This window comes from Pseudorca crassidens, chromosome 12, assembly GCF_039906515.1.
Source record: "Pseudorca crassidens isolate mPseCra1 chromosome 12, mPseCra1.hap1, whole genome shotgun sequence".
NCBI classification, from domain to species: domain Eukaryota; kingdom Metazoa; phylum Chordata; class Mammalia; order Artiodactyla; family Delphinidae; genus Pseudorca; species Pseudorca crassidens.
Genome location: NC_090307.1, coordinates 85,115,367 through 85,137,980, shown reverse-complemented (window position 1 = coordinate 85,137,980; position 22,614 = coordinate 85,115,367). Strand labels below are relative to the sequence as shown.

Here is a 22,614-nt window from a genome sequence, read left to right as displayed (position 1 = left end):
GGCGTTGTCCTCACCTCACACCACCCTGACCTCCTCCCTGGCCTCCCTCTTCCACATTTAAATGCCCCGTGATTACACTGGGCCCACCTGGATAACCCAGGCTACGCCCCCTATTTTTAAGGTCAGCTGATTAGCATTTTCTTACCCAGGGCTGTAACATATTTACAGGTTCCAGGAATTAGGACGTGGACATCTTTGAGGCGTCCCTCTTTAGCCCACCCCACCATTTCTATCCCTTAAAACAGCCCTAGGAAGTAGATGGAATTATCTCTATTTTTATAGACCAGGAAACAGGAGTTAAGCACCAGGAACACAGGCTAGCACTCAGGTGTTAGTTACCGCTTTCCATGGTACCACACCATCTTTTTAACGAGACAATCAATTTTCAGGTTCAGAACATACAGGTATACCGTATGCCACACTATTCTGCATTCAGAATACTACAACAACAAAAAGCCAATACAATTTTGTCACTTCCATTTTGAAAAGGGGTTTTATCACCAAAGGGACTAAAGTCTTGGGGAAGAATAGACCAGCTTTCTGGACAGTGCCCCTGGGATTACACACACACACACTCGCATACCCACATCATACAGCAAACACAAGTACCTGCCACACGAAGGATGCATGACTGCCCCCTTCCTTCACACTCCCAACTGGGGCGGGGAAGGAACCTTTTTGCAAAACAGGGTGTGGCCAGTCAAGAAAGCAAATATGGAAGCATTTTTCCTCCTCTTGACCCAGAAACCCAGGAGGAAAAGCGAGGCTGGCGGGATGGTAGGGGACTTAAGTTCTAAGGAAACCAAAGTGCCCCTCTGCTACACAGGACGCTGTGGTCAACGTGAAGCCACAGGCAGTGCAGATCAAAGGGAAGGTATGTCGGTGGGTCGGATATACTATTTTCTGTCCAGAAGGAGACGTGTAAGCAGCAACCTCAGCTCTCCTCGTCCTTTCCACCAATGAGGTCTGGCTGGCAGCTCACTAGATATTTCCGGGAGCGATCTAATTAAATATTAACCATGCACAAAACCTGATTCCTACATCCCTCAATAAGTCACTCTGAAGATAATCAAATCTAGACACTGAACCTGAATTCCATGTTTCCAGAAAATAGCCCTGGAATGGGTAAATCCTATGAGATTCACCTATTAGAAAGAATTATTCATGAGAAAAACCCAACCAGCAAAAACAAAACACCCTCTTGTTTACCAAACCAACCACCAGAATAAGTTGTCCTGTATCAGAGATGCTTTCTCTTTGACATTCAGAAAGCTTGCCCTTGATTTAAAACAATTTAAGAGTAAGATCAATGAACTTGGCCCTTTAAATTCCATCTCCTCTATGTAGCAATCTGACCTCTTTATAGCTCTTCAAAACCACAGAAAAAACAAAAAAATCAGTGAATGAATAAATCTTCTGACAACATCCAGATTCTCTCTGCCAATTAAAATTTTCTCCCCTTCCTTCAGCAAGTTCCTGGCACAATTAATTATGTATTAATGATTTTAAATTAAATGCCACATGTGTTTTTATGACGGGCTATCCGGGCTGAAAATACACCAGGGGCCAGATGATGATGATGACTACAAAGGCTAAATTAATAATTTGCGGCTTGGCTGGTTCAGCACTAGTCTTTTATAGAGCCAAGGTTTTATCATTTTCCTTGTTAATCTCAAGCACAAAGGTTAGATGTTTCCCCTGCATTTTTTCTTACTTCAAAACAAAAGTTATTGTAGGCTGCATGTGCTAACTTGAATTGAAAGACACCGCACAAGTCACTGCTCCTGGCAGGGAGAGGTGGGAAGGACCTTGCTAACGGCAGACACAAATGTCATCATCCTACTTTAGACAGGAGTGAGTGGGTTCCTTCTGGCTTTTGGTTTTTGTTTTCTGGGGTTTTTTTGGCCGCGTCGTGCGGGATCTTAGTTCCCGGACCAGGGATTGAACCCGTGCCCCCTGCACTGGGGGCGTGGGGTCTTAACCACTGGACCGCCAGGGAAGTCCATGGTTTATTTCTAAAGTAAAAATTTTCTGCTGTTTCAGTCCTGGTTGACTTACTTTGGCAAAAAACCCAGTATGCTCCCCCCCTCCCCCAGGCATAAGAATACCTCAGTGTTTGTCAAATAAAAAGGAACAGAAAACCAGAAACAGCAACGCCCTCATCAGTGTGGTCTCAGCAGGAACACATGGACAAATACACACCCCCGTCATTGTTTCATTTTTAAAATAACCCTCCCAGGATAGGCCACTCTCTGGAAGAGATGCGGGCGCGTGGGAAGTGCAGGAAGGGAGCCCTAGGAAGTTTCTGTCTGTCAGGCACCGTCATTTAATAAGGGGGTGTGAACCTGTTTATACGTGGGCCAGCGCTCGGGCAAACAAGTCTGGCTACAGACGTGAAACTTTTCGCCCAGCAGATAATAAGATATTGTGCGGCCCTGAAAAACAGCTCAGGAGAAAAGGAAGCAGGGAGTTTCCTTTAAGGAAATGCATTGCTTCTCCGAGGAGGGGGCATTCTTTTAAGCCGTGGGAAAAGTAGACGGAGCCCGGGAGAGGCGGCGCGGCCAGGGCGGAGAAATCCAGTCGGGCCGCCCCGGCCGGGCGCACCCAGGCCCGGGACGCACCTTGACCCCACCTGGCCCCCAGCCGCGTCTCGGCTCCCTCCACCTGGCCCCTCCCACGTCTCGGCTCCTAGCCACCTCGGTCCCCGGCCGCCTCTCAGTCCCTAGACACCTCGGTCGCCTGGCCACCTGGTCCCCCGGTCGCATCTCAGTCCCCGGCTGCATCCCAGTCCCCTGCCACCCCGGTCCCCCGCCACCTCGGGCCCGGGCGCCGGCTCGCGCTTCCGGTTCACCTGCGCGCGGGTCGGCTCGGGCGGCGAAGGCCGGGGAGCTGGGTGGCCGCGGCCGAGATGCGGCCGGGGGCCCCCAGATGGCCGGGGAGCAAGGGGTCCGGGGAGCGGCCCGAGCTCCCGGCGCTCTGGAGGCGGGCGCAGGCCGGGCCCCGAGGGACGCGTGTGAGGGGAAGGGGGGACAGCGCCGCCCGCCCGCCGCCCCGCCGCTCGCCTGGGTCTTGTCGAACTGCTCGCGCTCGGCCTCCAGGCTGTGGCCAGGCCTTCGGCTCAGCACCCGCGCCGGCACGTTCTTGATGCTGTTCATCCTGCCGCCGCCTGCGTTCCTGGGCCCGGCTCCGCGCGACTGAGCGATCCAGGCCGGCCGCCCGCGCCTAGGCACCGCGAGGCCGCCCGCCGTAAGGCGCCGCCCGCCCGCCGGGGGAGGAGCCGCCGTAGCCCCGCCCACGCGCCCCGCCCCGCCCGGCCGCGCCCCTGGCCAGGGTAGGGGCACGGGCCGGGGCCCCCAGGCCCTCGACGCCTCTCGTGTGCGAGCGGAAACACCAGTCCCCCCTCCGTCCTCGCACACACCCTCCGCCCGGACTCACCAAGTCCTGTCCACACCAGGCCAGGATCTGGTTAATTGGAGAAAACTTGGCCTCGATGAAATCTGACCAATGGAATCACAACTGGACATTTTTTTCTTAACTTTATAAAAGTCCTATATTACTTTATGTGTCAAAGGCATACCATTGAGCTGTCCACTCTGTGTGCATCTCTAATGCAACTGCAGCTGTTATCAACGCGGGACTGTGCGATGACTTTTCAGAGACTGCGGGCTCTGCACGAGGACACCTTGCAAGAGTTGAGAAACGGTAAGGGGACCAGGAGAGGCAGGGCTGGGACAGCCTGCAGACAGCTCTGGACCAAACGCAGAGCTGGGCCATCAAAGTGCATGGAACAGTTGCTACAGGAGGTGGTGTGAGATTTTTAAAAACACTGTTATTACTCGTTTGCTTTTAAAATTACCGGTCACAGAACTGAAGTTTTTCTTTTCTTTTTTTTTTTAATCTCTCAAATGGTTATTTTGTTTCTGCTATCCTCAGCTTTCCTCTCAGAATATAGGTGTGAAATCACCCAATACAGGTACTAGGGAGGGTACACCCCCTTTGAAGAGAGAAGGTGATGCCTACATAACCCTGAACATTGTCTCCCTGACCCTTTCTGTAACCTCACTGGTTCCTCACTGCCTGTCCCAGAGCTGACACTGGGAACTTGAAAGATGTATTTAACAAGGCTTTCCTCTCACTCCCCTAAAGATAGAAAATAACCACGCCTTATCTAATTCCAATCACCGAAAAGCTTCTTTACCTGAATAACAATAGCTAATATTTACTGAATGTTTATTACTTGCTAGGCACTGGACAAAACCCTTTACTTGTGTTATTTTTTATTTTTTTTTTTTTGCGATACGCGGGCCTCTCACTGTTGTGGCCTCTCCCGTTGCGGAGCACAGGCTCTGGACGCACAGGCTCAGCGGCTATGGCTCACGGGCCCAGCCGCTCCGCGGCATGTGGGATCTTCCCGGACCCGGGCACGAACCCGTGTCCCCTGCATCGGCAGGCGGACTCTCAACCACTGCGCCACCAGGGAAGCCCTGTATTATTTCATTTTTAACTCTCAGCACTCTAGTCAAGAGCTGTGGTGGAATAAGGCCGGCAGTAAAGGGATTTGCAGGCTCCAGACCAGCTGTTTCTCGGACTCCTTTTTCCACATCCAACGAAAGCGCTTCTCCTGTGATCTTCACACTTAACACAGCGTCTTCTTTTAAAGCAGGCAACACCCCTCTGGGTTTAGAATGTCTGCCACAGGGACTTCATCAGCAACCAACTACCACTCTTTCAATAATAAAGAGTTGATTACTGTGCCAGGTGCTGGGCTCAATACTGTTGGGATCCCAGAGTACTTTGCTAAAACATCTCTATTGAATGTAATTTATCTGTTTGTAAGAAATATTTTTGAGCAGCTGGAGGGCAAGGACCACCCTGTCTTACTCAGTTTTGTTTGTTTGTTTTGCCCGCACTGCACAGCTTGTGGGATTTTAGTTCCCCAACCAGGGATTGAACCCAGGCCCTTGTGGAGTCCTAACCACTGGACCACCAGGGAATTCCCTGTCTTACTCAGTTTTATACCTTCAGTGCCTAGCAGGGTGTCTGGTGCATTAGCAATGTCCAGTAAAAAATGTGTGTGAAAAGGAGTTGAAAAAGTGAGTGAACAGCCCTCCATAATTTGGCACTTCAACATACGGCTTAGTTTTATGAAAGAGCATTCCTGGGGACAAAAGGCCACAAGCTTCCCCACTCTCAATTTGTCAGGTTCACCTCTCGGAACACCTTCAGGCAGGAGACCTGGTTCTAGAACTGACTCTGTCACTGTTTGGCTGAGATTCTCCTTGTTGTGAGGTATCCCCAGGGCTGTTTAATGCTTCCCCTGGGCCATTACAAAGGCAAAGCATTTAGGGTACAAATTAGACCTGATTTCAAGGAAAATCCAAGAAGACAAACAATAGAGTTTACATCACTGGGCTTACTAAATGATGGTGCTACAGTCCCCACACTGCCTGCCTCATTGACACGTGTGTCTGATCTGGTCCCAGCGTCTTTCCAGCTTGCCCCATCCTAGTCCATCAGGTCCGAAAATGTGTCACGCTCCTTTCCACCTCAGGGCCTTTGCACATGCTGTTACCATTGTCTGGAATGCTCTTTCTCTTCCTGTTTGCCAGTTAGCATCTACTCATATTTCAGCTTAGTTCAGATGTCACTTCCTCAGGGAAGCCTTCCCTGAGCCCTCCACCCTTGACCTATGCCCCTGTTATATGCTGACACAGTAGCTCAAAGCTTTATTTCATAGCCTTACCAGTTTTTCATGACCTATTTGTCATTATTTGATTAAGATCTGTCTCTTCCACTAGACTGTAAACAAAGATTGAGTCTGCTTCGCTCATTGTTGTGTCTCCAGTGGCCAACAAAGCAACACTTGATGTGCGCTCAAATTATTTTGTCTTCTTTTGTTAGCTCTCTTAAGCATGCATTTGGCTGAGAACCCAGAAATCATCATTTACAGGACTGATGAATGTGCCCTCATTTGATGAAGTTCTCGCAAAGGCCATTCTGGTTTTTAACTTACCGTGTCAGCTGTCGTTCTGATTAATGTGTCTGGTTTCTTAATCTGATCTTATTCACTATTCTCTATCACGTATGAAGTGGTTGCCAAGATGATTGTTTAAGGTGCAGAATCATGAACCTTTCTGAAATGGACCCCAACCAAATTGTCATCACATGGCTCAAGAGAAACAAAGGTGCATGCCTTTGAAACAGTCACCTAGCTACAGGCATCTAACCAGAGAAGGAAAGTCTCAGGTCAAGGCCACCAAGAAAAACTGCAGGATCAATTAGCCATGGTATGCACAAGGTTCCAAAACTCAGCCACGTTCCTGAAATGAACCAACCTTACCCCTTAAAGGCTCTCAAGCTCCTGCATGCTATTAGCACTTTTTAGTTAAAACTGTTGTTAAGTGTTTATGTATTATCTTGATTTCTTTCTTTGGGGGTATTTCTATTTCTGTTTAATAGAGCTGTTCACAAACTCTAAAAATATACTCACATCAGTCTCTTTTGATGGCTGAGATAATTTCTGGCAGGAACTTACAGTACAATTTAGTTGCCTCCTCTTTTTTTTTTTTCTATTTTTGGCCCCGGGGCCTGCGGGATCCTAGTTCCCTGACTAGGGATCGAACCCGTGCCCTCAGCAGTGAAAGTATAGAGTCCTAACCACTGGACCATCAGGGAATTCCCGCCTCCTCTTAAGGTGAAAGAATGTTGATGACAAAATATTAAGGCTAAAATCTAGTTTCATCTTGCAACTATTTCAACATACTGAGGCTGCCTCTCTTTAACAGAAATTGCTCACATATTTAAATAACTTAGGTTGAGAGAGATAAATTGATAATTTAAGGTTTCCATTTTTGAACTGCATGTGCTGTAATTCACAAGAATGTGGAAGGGTAAGAATAGGTGTTGTAGATACTATAATCCTATGAGCTAAAATACATTTAGTTACAAAATAACTTTTGACTTCTTTCAAATCCTTTAGTTCCCTGAAATTGTTCTTTTTAGCACCTAACCAGTGTTCTCTTTTCACTAGGCAAGTTGACATGCAGCCATAAAACTATCATAAAGAGAAGGAGAAAATTTAATATTTTGTTTCTCAGAAAGTCAGCCTCTCCAGGGACATTTCAGGTTTCTACCTTGGAGGCAATAGTTCAGAATCGACTACACACTACCTTTCTCAGTCTTGCTCTGTACAAACCAGCCTATCCTGGGCAGAAAGCAAGCATTTATAAAGAACATAGCCAAACCTCACCCAATTTCTCTTTTCAGCACCCTAATTAAAAAGGCTAAATGGGGTGGCTCCTCCACTCTCATGAAAATCACCTCTGAAGTAGCACTGAAACCTTTTAACAAAGGGGCATTTATACAGCACAATAGAACTTTGATATCTGCAATGCTTAAAAAAAATACATTCCCGTTCCTGAGGAAATTAACTTGCCAGGTTTGGTTTCAAGAGACTAACTTTCCTTATTTCACCCCTGTGTCATAAAAAGAAATCCCAGAAAATTATTTTTATTAGTAAAAATATTTTTTATTGACTGAAGCGGATCAGTATATTCTTTAAAAAATTACAAGTTAAAACAGAAATGTTTTAGTCTTTAATGATAAAAAAAAATGCATATAAAACTTGATCTTCCAGCAAGCTTTTGTTTGTATAAGTTGATAGGACTATGACTGACCTAGACAAGAGGGGGCTCTGCTCAGCTTATGGAACAGAAGGACCTCGACTGTCAGTAACCCAGGAGATAGTTTCTGGTTTAAAATATTTTATATCATATCATTTTATGTCTTTACACAGCAAAGTTCAGGGCTGAAAACCACAAGAGAACATATTTCTCATAGATTTGGAGCTGACTCTGATAAGCTACTGGTTATAATTTAAATGTATGCGCAGGTTTTAAAAAAATCAGTTAAAACAGCATTTTATATGTATGGATTCTCTATTTGACGTTCACACTTTGAAAGAGCTTCTCGAGTATTTAACTGTAGCGTGCATCTTTACAGAGAAGGCTTTTTCTCTCTTAGCATAATTCCAAGTTTGTATATTATATATAATATACAATTAGGTCTAATTTCTTACACATGAAAGATATTTCTTACACATGAAAAGTATTTCTTACACATGAAAATGGTTAACCTGAAGACAAACAAAATATAGATGTTTAAAAATTAACTTTCAGTCTCTGCTCCCCTTTGGTATTAAATGTTGCTTACGAAGGATTACAATCCTCTTTTTGTTTTCAAGGTTAAGTATTAGGTATTGATGTCTGCTTCCTGCCTTCCACATGGATGAGAAATCGGCTTCTGCGCGAAGGAAATGGAGTTAAATAAAAATCAATGAGCACTGGATGGTGTGCTGTAAACTCCCAGTCTCTAAAAAGTTAACTATATGTCTTGATTCTCATCAACATAAGGTCACGCAAAATATTATAAATATGAAAACTTCTCAGCAAAGAGAAAGAAGACAGGGAGACAGGGAGAGGGCTACTTACTGCTTTCAGGGTCTTAAAAATGCTCTTATGCTTAAGTGGAAAACAATGGAAACGATTTTACCTTTTAACTGATCAAAATGGATTCTAAAGAAACTTTGCCTATGAAATGAAGGTTTGATAGAAGGAAACACAAATCAAGAAAGTGCTTCCTGGGTCAATAAGCCTTTTTATAAGACTTGAAACCCCGCAGAAAGATTTCTTTCCAGACAGACATTCAGATGAAATGCTGACATGTGAGTTTACGTTCCGATTTTGAAAGCTATATGAATTCACTTCCTTAGGTTTAAAATTCTGGGTACTGAGAACAAGAACTTTCTGATCTGCATTTCTCTTATAAGTAACTGACATTTTACTCTGATTAAATTTAGAAGGTGTGTATAAATAGGTCAAACAAAAGAGAAAGGATTACAGGTCACACAAACGCACTGCTGGGACTCCACATTATCAGTGCTCCCCAGTTACTTATTAAATATAGATATAAGGTGAGATAAGGAAAGGTGACTTACCCATGATCACCATGAATACATGAATTTGTTTTCTTCAATTACCGAGAAGGGTATTTTTTTCAGCTGACTCTTCTGAGACTTCCACATTCTACAAAACAACTCCCAAATTAATACCCAGGACAGAACAACTAGAAAATACTTAAGAGGACAATACACAAATATAGCGGAAATGCCTTTAAAAGACCTTAGGGAATTAATGAAATACAATGAAGTAATTTCATAAAACCAACGTCATCCACCCAAAAGATGTGTTGATTTCCCGCTCATGTGTGGGGTCCCTGTCTCTAAACCGTAGCTGGAATGTTCTGTTTGCTTTACCATACGTGTATGGCTAAACCATGGCAATTGGCTGATGCCCAAATATAACTGGCTCTTTGTCAGCCTTTATATAGACTCTGCGGTGAGCCTTTAGTGAAGGCGGTGGTCATCAAGAAGAATCAACAAGTCGTAGCGACACTTTAATTCATTACAGTGCCTACTGAGGGTGTAGCATTGTTAGGTCTGGGGCAAATATTAAAAAAGAAAAAGAAGAAAAAGAAGGAAAGAAGAGGAGAAGGAAGCTTGGAAAGACACCGGTAGACTCCAGTGGAGAACCTGGCCTTGCTCAGCCTCTGCCTCCTCCCACGGGGCCTACGTTTGAACCATGTTGGGATTACTCTCGGTGCTTCCAGACCTCTGTGCTCTTAATCATGCTGCTTCCTCTCTACTGGAAGAGGCTTCCTAGCTATTTTACACCCTGATGTATTTTATTTCATTTAAAAACATCATTCTAGGGACTTCCTGGTGGCTCAGTGGTTGAGAATCCGCCTGCCAATGTAGGGGACATGGATTCGAGCCCTGGTCCGGGAAGATCCCACATGCCGTGGAGCAACTAAGCCCGTGCGCCACAACTACTGAGCCTGCGCCCTACGGCCCGCGAGCCACAACTACTGAGCCCGTGTGCCACAACTACTGAAGCCCGCACGCCTAGAGCCCAAGCTCCGCAACAAGAGAAGCCACTGCAATGAGAAGCCCGCGCACCGCAACGAAGAGCAGCCCCCGCTCGCCGCAACTAGAGAAAGCCTGCGCGCAGCAATGAAGACCCAACGTGGCCAAAAATAAATAAATTTATTTAAAAAAAAAAAAAGAAAAAAGAAAAGGTCGAGAACCCTGACAGGTCATCCCGACAGTTGCAAACTAGTGATGAGGATGTCCCATGTTCTGGTCAAAAGTCCAAATTCGGTTTCAGGCTGTGTCCTCCTGACCCCAACACCACAGGAAGCCTGCCATGGGTGAATGAGATGTGGCAGCTGTGCTGTTTTACTCTTTCCTTTTTTCTCTATTTTTAACTTATTGGGGGTTTTTAAATAGTTAATACCTGAGCATGGTTTCAAAAATATATATATTCTTAAAAATATATATATATATAAAATATATATATATATATATATATCCTTATTCCCATCCCATATGTAGAATACCACATGAATCTTTCAGCGTCCTGCTTCTTTTCACTTAATAGTATATCCTGGAAATATTTCTGCATCCAAGACCTTCCTATTCTGTCTCATGGTAATAGTCCATGTGCCACGGCTATTCACTCAGTTCCTTCTTGCTAGACACTTGGATCGTTTCCTAACTCTTGCTTGTTATAAAGCAATGCTGCCATGAAAAACTTGTACATATACCATTTTATACACATGCGGCTGTACCTGAACGAGAGATTCCCAAAGTGACACTGCCACTGCAAAGGGTCAGCTCTTCTGCAGTTTTTAGAAAACACTGACAGATTCCTTGCCAGAAGGACTGAATCGCTTTGTGCTCCCCCAGCAATGTGTGAGAGTGCCTATTTCAGAGAAAGGCTTTGAATTAAGACCCTTGTCTTTAGCGACAGATGGCAAAACCCTGGTGAAGCAGACAGGCTGCTCAGAACTTACCCTGCCTTCCTTACTGCAAAAATTAAGAATTTTTTACAACAGTATTTACTTTTTCTGTAACCAGTTATACTCTGTTCAAAGGACCAGAGGGGAGGAGTTTGCAAAGTGCATTGCCAAGTAGACTTCTGTTAGTTAAAATTCTGTTTTCCCAGCATCTTTAGAATCAGTTAACAATCCATGGGAAAATATATTACATCTGAAGACAGTATTTTTTTCCAACTAAATGATTATCTGATTAGAATCATGTGGGATGTTAAGCAAGAGATTTAATCACCTGCCCTCCCCTGTAAAATGAATGGTTGAGATTGGATCTCTCTTTAGGATCTTTCTAGCTCAAATATTCTCTTAAACCAACTTTTCACCAACCTCAAATACCTTTAGCATTTTTTCAGTCTATACCTGAGGGTCACTGTTCTGCCTTTTTCCTGAACTCTTCCTATCAGTTCCATTCAAGGAGCATCCTCTGTAGCAGGTATGGCATGTGCTACACTGGGGAAGCCAGGATGAGTGAGAGGGGCTCCTTAACGCACGCACGGAGGAGCAGAGACCCATGGATGTAATCAGCTGTCATGTACTGTGACACGCACTCTGATGGAGATGTTACACAAACACACTCCCAGCTGTGCTACGAGGACAAAAGTGAGGGAGCTCCTGATTACATCTTAGGTAGGAATTTAACATAAAACCCTAAAGGAGAGGTTATTCTGAAATACAGTTGGTTCTGCTATGACACTTGTTTTGAAAACATACATTTGTTCCAACGCATCGGATATATTAGGGAACAACCTGAGCATGATGTGAAGTTTGTGTTTGTTAATGTGCGACTTTGTCCACGAGAAACACTAGGTGAACTGGGCCGGGCCGTGTACGAATACACGCCCCACGCCCCTCCACCACCACCCGCGGAGTGTCACGAGCCACATCCATCCACATCTGCTGCTACGACTTTCCATCCACTAACCCTCCTTCTACCACTTTCCAGTAAGTCACAAGCTGCAACCTCCTCTCCGACGCCCAGTTCTACCTGCAGACTTCAGGTCTTTTTCAAGGTAAAGTGCCACATTTATGGCAATATTTGTGTATTTCTTAACTACTTAACATGTATAAAACTGTACTACCGTTTAAATTACATTTCTGTCCTTCTAAAAAATGGGTCACTGATAAAGTTTTTGAGTGTTATGCTCAAAATCCCATTTTCCCCATAAACTGTGTGGTTTTTATTGTGCAGGTTTGCACTGTGTGGTGATTTTTAGGAACCCATATGTCGCATTACGGCAGATATAACTGTGGTTATCAAAATATTAAACAGGACTGTGATATAATAATACATATCCTTTTTATTAGTGCATTAAATAATAAGATCTAGCAGCAGGCCTAATGGTCTGTAATGCTGAGGTAGTACTAAGTGTAAATGATATGTCAAGATATCCGTAATAACAGTAATATGGTAGGAAACTCTGTGATCTCTACTAATGACAAGAGTCACAGGTAGTATGTACTATGATGGCTTGTTTCCTATATTCATAATTGAAGGAAGTGCTACATTTTAATTAGAGGTTAATAAAAATAACCTTAGTGTAATTTTTATCCCCGTCAAAGTTTATGGATCCCCTGAATTCTATTCAAAAAACTCTGATGAAAATTCTCTGCCCAATAAATCCATAAAGACAGGAAGTGGATGAGTGTCAGCCCGAGGCTAGGGGAGGCGGAGTGGGGAGAAACTGCCAGTGGGTACAAGGTTCTTCTGGAATGATGAAAATGTTCTACAGTCAGACTATGGTGATGGTTGCACAACTTTGTAAATATACTAAAACCACTGAATTGTACACTTTTACATGGGAGAACTTTATGGTATGCACGTTATCCTTTAACAAAGCTGTTAAAAAATTTAAAAACCATCACCAATACTTAAAAATATGTTCTGCCCCAATGTAAATAAACTACTTCACTAATGCTTCAAAGATTTTGTCAAGAAAAAAATCTTCCTAGAAAACACCACAAGTCCATCATGGTTTCTACTCTGAAAAGCTTATACGGCACACATGGCACAAATACTTTTAAAAAATCACGATTCAGGGAGCCCACTATTCTTTAAGGTAATCTTTGCAATGACCTGGTGAACCTAGTGGCAGTGAGCATGTTGATTCTAAAATGGTTAATGTCCTAGTTTCAGATCATCTGTCACACAGAAACTGCCCCATAGAACTCTGAGTCTAACAAAATTCCAATGTGAAGAAGAGCTAAGCAAGAAATGCCACCAGAGAGAGTATTTCATGGAACAAGGCGAGGATGTTCGCCCTCACTATTTCCATTCAGTATCGATCTGGAAGTCTTAGCCAGAGCAATAAGGTAAAGAAAAAGAAATAAGGCATAAAAATTAGAAAAAGAAATTCTTTATTCACAAATGACATGACTGTGTATGTAGAAAATCCTAAGAAGCTACAGAAAATCTACTAGAATAGGTGGATTTAGCAAAGATTCATTTTTTTTTCTTATTAGTCATCAATTTTATACACATCAGTGTATACATGTCAATCCCAATCTCCCAATTCAGCACACCACCATCCCCACCACCCTGCGGCTTTCCCCCCTTGGTGTCCATACGTTTCTTCTCTACATCTGTGTCTCAACTTCTGCCCTGCAAACTGGTTCATCTGTACCATTTTTCTAGGTTCCATATACATGCGTCAATATATGATATTTGTTTCTCTCTTTCTGATTTACTTTATCCTGTATGAAAGTCTTTAGATCCATCCACGTCTCAACAAACAACCCAGTTTCGTTCCTTTTTATGGCTGAGTATTATTCCACTGTATATATGTACCACAACTTCTTTATCCATTCATCTGTCAATGGGCATTTAGGTTGCTTCCATGACCTGGCTATTGTAAATAGTGCTGCAATGAACGCTGGGGTGCATGTGTCTTTTTGAATTATGGTTTTCTCTGGGTATATGCCCAGTAGTGGGATTGCTGGATCATATGGTAATTCTATCTTTAGTTTTTTAAGGAACCTCCATACTGTTCTCCACAGTGGCTGTATCAATTTACATTCCCACAAACAGTGCAAGAGGGTTCCCTTTTCTCCACACCCTCTCCAGCATTTGTTGTTTGTAGATTTTCTGATGATGCCCATTCTAACTGGTGTGAGGTGACACCTCATTGTAGTTTTGATTTGCATTTCTCTAATAATTAGTGATGTTGAGCAGCTTTTCATGTGCTTCTTGGCCATCTGTATGTCTTCTTTGGAGAAATGTCTATTTAGGTCTTCTGCCCATTTTTGGATTGGGTTGTTTGTTTTTTTAATATTGAGCTGCATGAGCTGTTTATATATTTTGGAGATTAATCCTTTGTCCTAATCCTTTGTCCATTGATTTGTTTGCAAATATTTTCTCCCATTCTGAGGGTTGTCTTTTTGGCTCTATGGTTTCCTTTGCTGTGCAAAAGCTTTTAAGTTTCATTAGGTCCCATTTGTTTATTTTTGTTTTTATTTCCATTACTCTAGGAGGTGGATCAAAAAAGATCTTGCTGTGATTTATGTCAAAGAGTGTTCTTCTTATGTTTTCCTCTAAGAGTTTTATAGTGTCTGGTCTTACATTTAGGTCTCGAATCCATTTTGAGTTTATTTTTGTGTATGGTGTTAGGGAGTGTTCTAATTTCATTCTTTTACACGTAGCTGTCCAGTTTTCCCAGCACCACTTATTGAACAGACTGTCTTTTCTCCATTGTATATCCTTGCCTCCTTTGTCATAGATTAGTTGACCATAAGTGTGTGGGTTTATCTCTGGGCTTTCTATCTTATTCCATTGATCTATGTTTCTGTTTTTGTGCCAGTATCATATTGTCTTGATTATTGTAGCTTTTTAGTATAGTCTGAAGTCAGGGAGCCTGATTCCTCCAGCTCCGTTTTTTTCCCTCAAGACTGCTTTGGCTATTCGGGGTCCTTTTTGTCTCCATACAAATTTTAAGACTTTTTGTTCTAGTTCCGTAAAAAATGCCATTGGTAATTTGATAGGGATTGCATTGAATCTGTAGGTTGCTTTGGGTAGTAGAGTCATTTTCACAGTATTGATTCTTCCAATCCAAGAACATGGTATATCTCTCCATCTGTTGGTATCATCTTTAATTTCTTTCATCAGTGTCTTATCGTTTTCTGCATACAGGTCTTTTGTCTCCCTAGGTAGGTTTATTCCTAGGTATTTTATTCTTTTTGTTGAAATGGTAAATGGGAGTGTTTACATAATTTCTCTTTCAGATTTTTCATCATTAGTGTATAGGAATGCAAGAGATTAATGTGCATTAATTTTGTATCCTGCAGCTTTACCAAATTCATTGACTAGCTCTAGTAGTTTTCTGGTGGCGTTTTTAGAATTCTCTATGTATAGTGTCATGTCATCTGCAAACAGTGACACTTTTACTTCTTCTTTTCCAATTTGTATTCCTTTTATTTATTTTTCTTCTCTGACTGCCGTGGCTAGGACTTCCAAAACTATGTTGAATAATAGTGGTGAGAGTGGACATCCTTGTCTTGTTCCTGATCTTAGAGGAAATGCTTTCAGTTTTTCAACACTGAGAATGATGTTTGCTGTGGGTTTGTCATATCTGGCCTTTATTATGTTGAGGTAGGTTCCCTCTATGCCCACTTTCTGGAGAGTTTTTATCATAAATGGATGTTGAATTTTGTCAAGTTTTTCTGCATCTATTGAGATAATCATATGGTTTTTATTCTTCAATTTGTTAATATGGTATATCACATCAATTGATTTGCGTATATTGAAGAATCCTTGCATCCCTGGGATAAATCCCACTTGATCATGGTGTATGATCCTTTTAATGTGTTGTTGGATTCTGTTTGCTAGTATTTTGTTGAGGATTTTCGCATCTATACTCATCAGTGATATTGGTCTGTAATTTTATTTTTTTGTAGTATCTTTGTCTGGTTTTGGTACCAGGGTGATGGTGGCCTCATAGAATGAGTTCGGGAGTGTTCCTTCCTATGCAATTTTTTGGAAGAGTTTGAGAAGGATGGGTGTTAGCTCTTCTCTAAACGTCTGATAGAATTCACCTGTGAAGCGATCTGGTCCTGGACTTTTGTTTGTTGGAAGACATTTAATCACAGTTTCAATTTCATTACTTGTGATTGGTCTGTTCATATTTTCTGTTTCTTCCTGGTTCAGTCTTGGAAGGTTATCTCTTTCTAAGAATTTGTCCATTTTATTGGCATAGAGTTGCCTGTAGTAGTCTCTTAGGATGCTTTGTATTTCTGCAGTGTCTGTTGTAACTTCTCCTTTTTCATTTCTAATTTTATTGATTTGAGTCCTCTCCCTCGTTTTCTTGATGAGTCTGGCTAATGGTTTATCAATTTTGTTTATCTTCTCAAAGAACCAGCTTTTAGTTTTATTGATCTTTGCTATTGTTTTGTTTGTTTCCATTTCATTTATTTCTGCTCTGATCTTTATGATTTCTTTCCTTCTGCTAACTTCGGGTTTTGTTTGTTCTTCTTTCTCTAGTTCCTTTAGGTGTAAGGTCAGATTGTTTATTTGAGATTTTTCTTGTTTCTTGAGGTAGGCTTGTATAGCTATAAACTTGCCTCTTAGAGCTGCTTTTGCTGCATCCCATAGGTTTTGGATGGTCGTGTTTTCATTGTCATTTGTCTCTAGGTATTTTCTGATTTCCTCTTTGATTTCTTCAGTGATCTCTTGGTTATTTAGTAACGTATTGTTTAGCCTCCATGTGTTTGTGTTTTTTACGTTTTTTTCCCTGTAATTGATTTCTAATCTCATAGCATTGTGGTCAGAAAAGATGCTTGATATGATTTCAATTTTCTTAAATTTACTGAGGCTTGATTTGTGACCCAAGATGTGGTCTATCCTGGAGAGTGTTCCGTGCGCACTTGAGAAGAAAGTGTAATCTGCTGTTTTTGGATGGAATGTCCTATAAATATCAATTAAATCTATCTGGTCTATTGTGTCATTTAAAGCTTCTGTTTCCTTATTTATTTTCATTTTGGATGATCTGTCCATTGGTGTAAGTGAGGTGTTAAAGTCCCCCACTATTATTGTGTTACTGTCAGTTTCCTCTTTTATAGCTGTTAGCAGTTGCCTTATGTATTGAGGTGCTCCTGTGTTGTGTGCATACATATTTATAATTGTTATATCTTCTTCTTGGATTGATCCCTTGATCATTATGTAGTGTCCTTCCTTGTCTCTTGTAACATTCTTTATTTTAAAGTCTATTTTGTCTGATATGAGTATTGCTACTCCAGCTTTCTTTTGATTTCCATTTGCATGGAATATCTTTTTCCATTCCCTCACTTTCAGTCTGTATGTGTCCCTAGGTCTGAAGTGGGTCTCTTGTAGACAGCATATATATGGGTCTTGTTTTTGTATCCATTCAGCAAGCCTGTGTCTTTTGGTTGGAGCATTTAATCCATTCATGTTTAAGGTAATTATCGATATGTATGTTCCTATGACCATTTTCTTAATTGTTTTGGGTTTGTTTTTGTAGGTCCTTTTCTTCTCTTGTGTTTCCTACTTAGAGAAGTCCCTTTAGCATTTGTTGTAGGGCTGGTTTGGTGGTGCTGAATACTCTTAATTTTTGCTTGTCTGTAAAGCTTTTGAGTTCTCCATCGAATCTGAATGAGATCCTTGCCGGGTAGAGTAATCTTGGTTGTAGTTTCTTCCCTTTCATCACTTTAAGTATATCATGCCACTCTCTTCTGGCTTGTAGAGTTTCTGCTGAGAAATCAGCTGTTAACCTTATGGGAGTTCCCTTGTATGTTATCTGTCGTTTTTCCCTTGCTGCTTTCAATACTTTTTCTTTGTCTTTAATTTTTGCCAATTTGATTACTATGTGTCTCAGCCTGTTTTTCCTTGGGTTTATCCTGTATGGGACTCGCTGCACTTCCTGGACTTGGGTGGCTATTTCCTTTCCCATGTTAGGGAAGTTTTCAACTATAATTTCTTCAAATATTTTCTCTGGTCCTTTCTCTCTCTCTTCTCCTTCTGGGACCCCTATAATGTGAATGTTTTTGCGTTTAATGTTGTCCCACAGGTCTCTTAGGCTGTCTTCATTTCTTTTCATTCTTTTTTCTTTATTCTGTTCCACAGCAGTGAATTCCACCATTCTGTCTTCCAGGTCACTTTTCCGTTCTTCTGCCTCAGTTATTCTGCTATTGATTCCTTCTAGTGTAATTTTCATTTCAGTTATTGTATTGTTCGTTCATCTCTGTTTGTTTGCTCTTTAATTCTTCTAGGTCTTTGTTAAACATTTCTTGCATCTTCTCGATCTTTGCCTCCATTCTTTTTCTGAGGTCCTGGATCATCTTCACTATCATTATTCTGAATTCTTTTTCTGGAAGGTTGCTTATCTCCACTTCATTTAGTTGTTTTTCTGGGTTTTTATCTTGTTCCTTCATCTGGTACATAGCCCTCTGCCTTTTCATCTGGTCTATCTTTCTGTGAATGTGGTTTTGGTTCCACAGGCTGCAGGACTGTAGTTCTTCTTGCTTCTGCTGTCTGCCCTCTGGTGGATGAGGCTATCTAAGAGGCTTGTGCAAGTTTCCTGCTAGTGTTGGAGGGTCTCCTGCAGAGGTGGGCGGTGGCTGTGGCTCACCATGGGGACCAGGACACTGGCAGCAGAAGTTCTGGGAAGTACTCCTTGGCATGAGCCCTCCCACAGTCTGCCATCAGCCCCACCAAAGAGCCCAGGTAGCAAAGATGCAATTTATAAAAGGCAATTATCGTTCTTTATATCATCAACAAACAATTTGAGAATGAAATTTAAAATACCACATATGATGGCATCAATAAACAAAATGTTAGGAATAAATTTTTAAAAAGATGTGTAATGGGGCTTCCCTGGTGGCGCAGTGGTTAAGAATCCGCCTGCCAATGCAGGGGACACGGGTTAGAGTCCTGGTCCGGGAAGATCCCACATGCTGCGAAGCAACTAAGCCTGTGCGCCGCAACTACTGAGCCTGTGCTCTAGAGCCCACAAGCCACAACTACTGAGCCCGTGTGCCACAGCTACTAAGCCTGTGCACCTAGAGCCCGTGCTCTGCAACAAGAGAAGCCACCGCAATGAGAAGCCCGTCGACACAACTAGAGAAAGCCCATGCACAGCAACGAAGACCCAACGCAGCCAAAAATTAATACATTAATAAAATAAATTAAAAAGAAATGTGTAAGACCCCTACAATGAAAACTACAAAATATGGTTTAAGAGAAAAGAAGGAAGACCTAAGCAACTGGAGATATACTCTGTTCACAGATGTCAATCCTTCCCAAAGTGATCCGTAGATTCAATGAAATCACAATACCAGAAGGCACTTTTAAAAAACTGACACGTTGACTCTAAAATTGCTATGGACCTGGCAAAGGGCCTAGAATAGGCAAAACAATTTTGCAAACAAAGTCAAGGATGTATACTGATTTCAAGATTTCCTATAGAGTTATGTAATCAATTTGGTGTGGTATTGGTGTAAGGAGAACAACCATATCAATGGAACGGATTGGAGACTCCAGAAACAGACCCTTGAATATACAGTCAACGGATTTTCAATAAAGATGCTGAAAGTAATTCAATGGAGAAAGGACAGTCTTTTCAACAAACGATGACAATGATGGAGCTAAAATCTGTATGGAGAAAAATGAACCTTGATCTTTACTTCACACCATCCACAAAATTTAAATAAGAGATAAACCATAGACCTAAACAGAACCAAAAAACTTCTAGGAGGAGAAAATATTCACAACCTTCAGGTAGACTTCTTGGAAAAAAAACACACCATTAAAAAAAAAACAAAAAGGATAAATTGGACTTCATCAAAATTTCAAATTTCTGCTCTTTTATTCTTAAGAGAATGAAAAGGCAAGCCACAAACTAGGAGAAAATATTAGTAATATATTTGACAAAAGATAAAGAACTTGTGTCTAGACTATATGAAAAACTCTTACAACTCAATTAATATAAAAGGAAACAATCAAATTAAAAATGGGCAAAGGACTTAAAGACACTGCACAGAAGAAGACATATGAAGGGCCAAAGAGCACATGAAGATGCACATCATTAGGTTAACAGGAAAATGCAAATTATTCAATGGCAACGAGATGCCATTTCAGATCTACTAGAATGGCTAAAATCAAATGGACCGACAAAATCAAGGTTGGGGGCTTCCCTGGTGGCGCAGTGGTTGAGAGTCCACCTGCCGATGCAGGGGACACAGGTTCGTGCCCCGGTCCGGGAAGATCCCACATGCCGTGGAGCGGCTGGGCCAGTGAGCCTTGGCCGCTGAGCCTGTGCGTCCGGAGCCTGTGCTCCGCAACGGGAGAGGCCACAACAGTGGGAGGCCCGCGTGCCGCAAAAAAAAAAAAAAAAAAAAAAAAACAATGAAAGAAGAAGAGGAAAGAGGAGGGAGAAGAAGGAAGGAAGGAAAGAGGGAGGGAGGGAAGGAGAAGGAACTGTTAGTGATTAAGAGAGACCTTAAGGGACTTATCCAAGTGCAAAGTATGGACCTCGGTTGAGTATTGATTTGAATAACGAGTAAAAAGACATTTTTGAGATAAATGGGGAAACCTTAACGTGGTCTAGTCATTAGACGAAATTAAAGAGTTCCTGTTAATTTGGCTGGGTGTGAAAAAAGTCCTTATCTGTTAGAGCTACAGAATGAAGTACATATGAGTGAAATGATATGATGTCTAGGATTTGCTTTAAAATGTTTCAGGAGATGGGCTTCCCTGGTGGCGCAGTGGTTGAGAGTCTGCCTGCCGATGCAGGGGACGCGGGTTCGTGCCCCGGTCCGGAAAGATCCCACATGCCGTGGAGCGGCTGGGCCCCTGAGCCATGACTGCTGAGCCTGCGCGTCTGGAGCCTGTGCTCCGCAACGGGAGAGGCCACAGCAGTGAGAGGCCCGCGGACCGCAAAAAAAAAAAAAAAAAAAAAAAAAAGTTTCAGGAGAAAACAGGTACGGATGGGGGAAGATGAAACAAAACAGCAGAAAGCCGATGGCTACTGAAGCTCTGTGACTGGAAGTATTCTTTCTACATCTGTATTTGAAATTTTCTACAATAAAATATTTTTTAAAAATCCCCCAGAATGTACGTGCATGTGCCCAGGTAACTGGAAAGAGGAAGTCTGGGTGTGGCGACATCTGAGTATGACTTTCTCTTTCTCCTTAAACCCAGCCTGCTACCTCCTCCCCTTTCATTCTAACAGAAAGGGACGTTTGCGCACAACGACTGGAGTGTTTGCATACTACAGATGGGGTCAAAAGAAAAGGAACCACGTACATTTTTGGCGGTGCTGCTGAGATTCTCAGAGCTGATGGGGAGCAGAGTGCTCCGCTCCAGATCTGTAACCATCTGACGGGATTCTGCCAGCAAACGCTGAAGCTTGCTTGTGGGAGAAAAATCATCCTGGGAAAGCAACACAATTCCAGCATTCATGAAATCAAGAAGCACTTTTCATTGTTTATGTTTACAAGTACAATGTAACAAACACAAATGTTAACTGTTCATTAATGTTTGACTTTATTTTTCGTTTTGTTTTGGGTTTTTTTTTGCGGTACGCGGGCATCTCACTGCCGTGGCCTCTCCCGTTGCAGAGCACAGGCTCCGGATGCGCAGGCTCAGCGGCCATGGCTCACGGGCCCAGCCTCTCCACGGCATGTGGGATCCTCCCGGACCGGGGCACGAACCCGTGTCCCCTGCATCGGCAGGCAGACTCTCAACCAGTGCGCCACCAGGGAAGCCCAATGTTTGACTTTAGGTATTACATATCAAAGCAGGGCATTAAACACTAGAAGAACCAAATTCCATTTATTTCTTAGAACCTACTTTGCTAAATAATTTGACTTAAACAGAACTTACTACAACTAATTAAGTAACATCCATGTGATAAGAGAATCCTAGGCATTGTTTACCTCTCTTAAATCAACTTGCCAAGGTTGTAATTACCAGGTCAAAATACTTAAAAAAATGCAACTTTAACACTAAATCTTGTTAGCTTTTAAAAATAAGTGGAGGGCTTCCCTGGTGGTGCAGTGGCTAAGAGTCTGCCTGCCGATACAGGGGACACGGGTTCGTGCCCCGGTCTGGGAAGATCCCACATGCCGCAGAGCGGCTGGGCCCATGAGCCATGGCCGCTGAGCCTGTGCGTCCGGAGCCTGTGCTCCGCACCGGGAGAGGCCGCAACAGTGAGAGGTCCGCATACTGCAAAAAAAAAAAAAAAAAAAGTGGAAATATGCCTTAGTTTGTTTATTCTTATTTAATTTTCAACTTTGTGTAAAAAGCTTTCCACAGTGTACAATCTGTGAGTTTTCCACAGTGGACATAACAATTAACTGTACAATTAAGTGTACAGGGGCTTCCCTGGTGGCGCAGTGGTTAAGAATCCGCCCGCCAATGCAGGAGACACGGATTCGATCCCTGGTCTGGGAAGATCCCACATGCCACGGAGCAGCTAAGCCCATGCACCACAACTACTGAGCCTGCGCTCTATAGCCCGCGAGCCACAACTACTGAGCCCACATGCCACAACTACTGAAGCCCACGCGCCTAGAGCCTGTGCTCCGCCACAAGAGAAGCCACCGCAATGAGAAGCCCACGCACCGCAACGAAGAGTAGCCCCTGCTCGACACAACTAGAGAAAGCCCACGCGCAGCAACGAAGACCCGACGCCCCCAAAAATAACTAATTAAGTGTAC

At 42.7% G+C, this 22,614-nt stretch overlaps 1 protein-coding gene across 12 annotated transcripts in view; it reads right to left on the bottom strand.

Moving 5' to 3' along the window:
- Positions 1 to 22,614, bottom strand: part of HIP1R (huntingtin interacting protein 1 related) — a 72,985-nt gene that overhangs the window by 24,344 nt on the left and 26,027 nt on the right. For 9 of the 12 annotated variants that reach the window (XM_067701024.1, XM_067701021.1, XM_067701026.1 and 6 more), the window contains one exon: positions 21,200 to 21,325. In XM_067701024.1, coding sequence (XP_067557125.1) covers positions 21,200 to 21,325 — 126 coding nt within the window. Of the gene's footprint in view, positions 1 to 3,062; positions 3,257 to 21,199; positions 21,326 to 22,614 lie in introns of those variants that run through there. The other 3 variants (XM_067701028.1, XM_067701030.1, XM_067701029.1) reach the window with 2 other exon arrangements.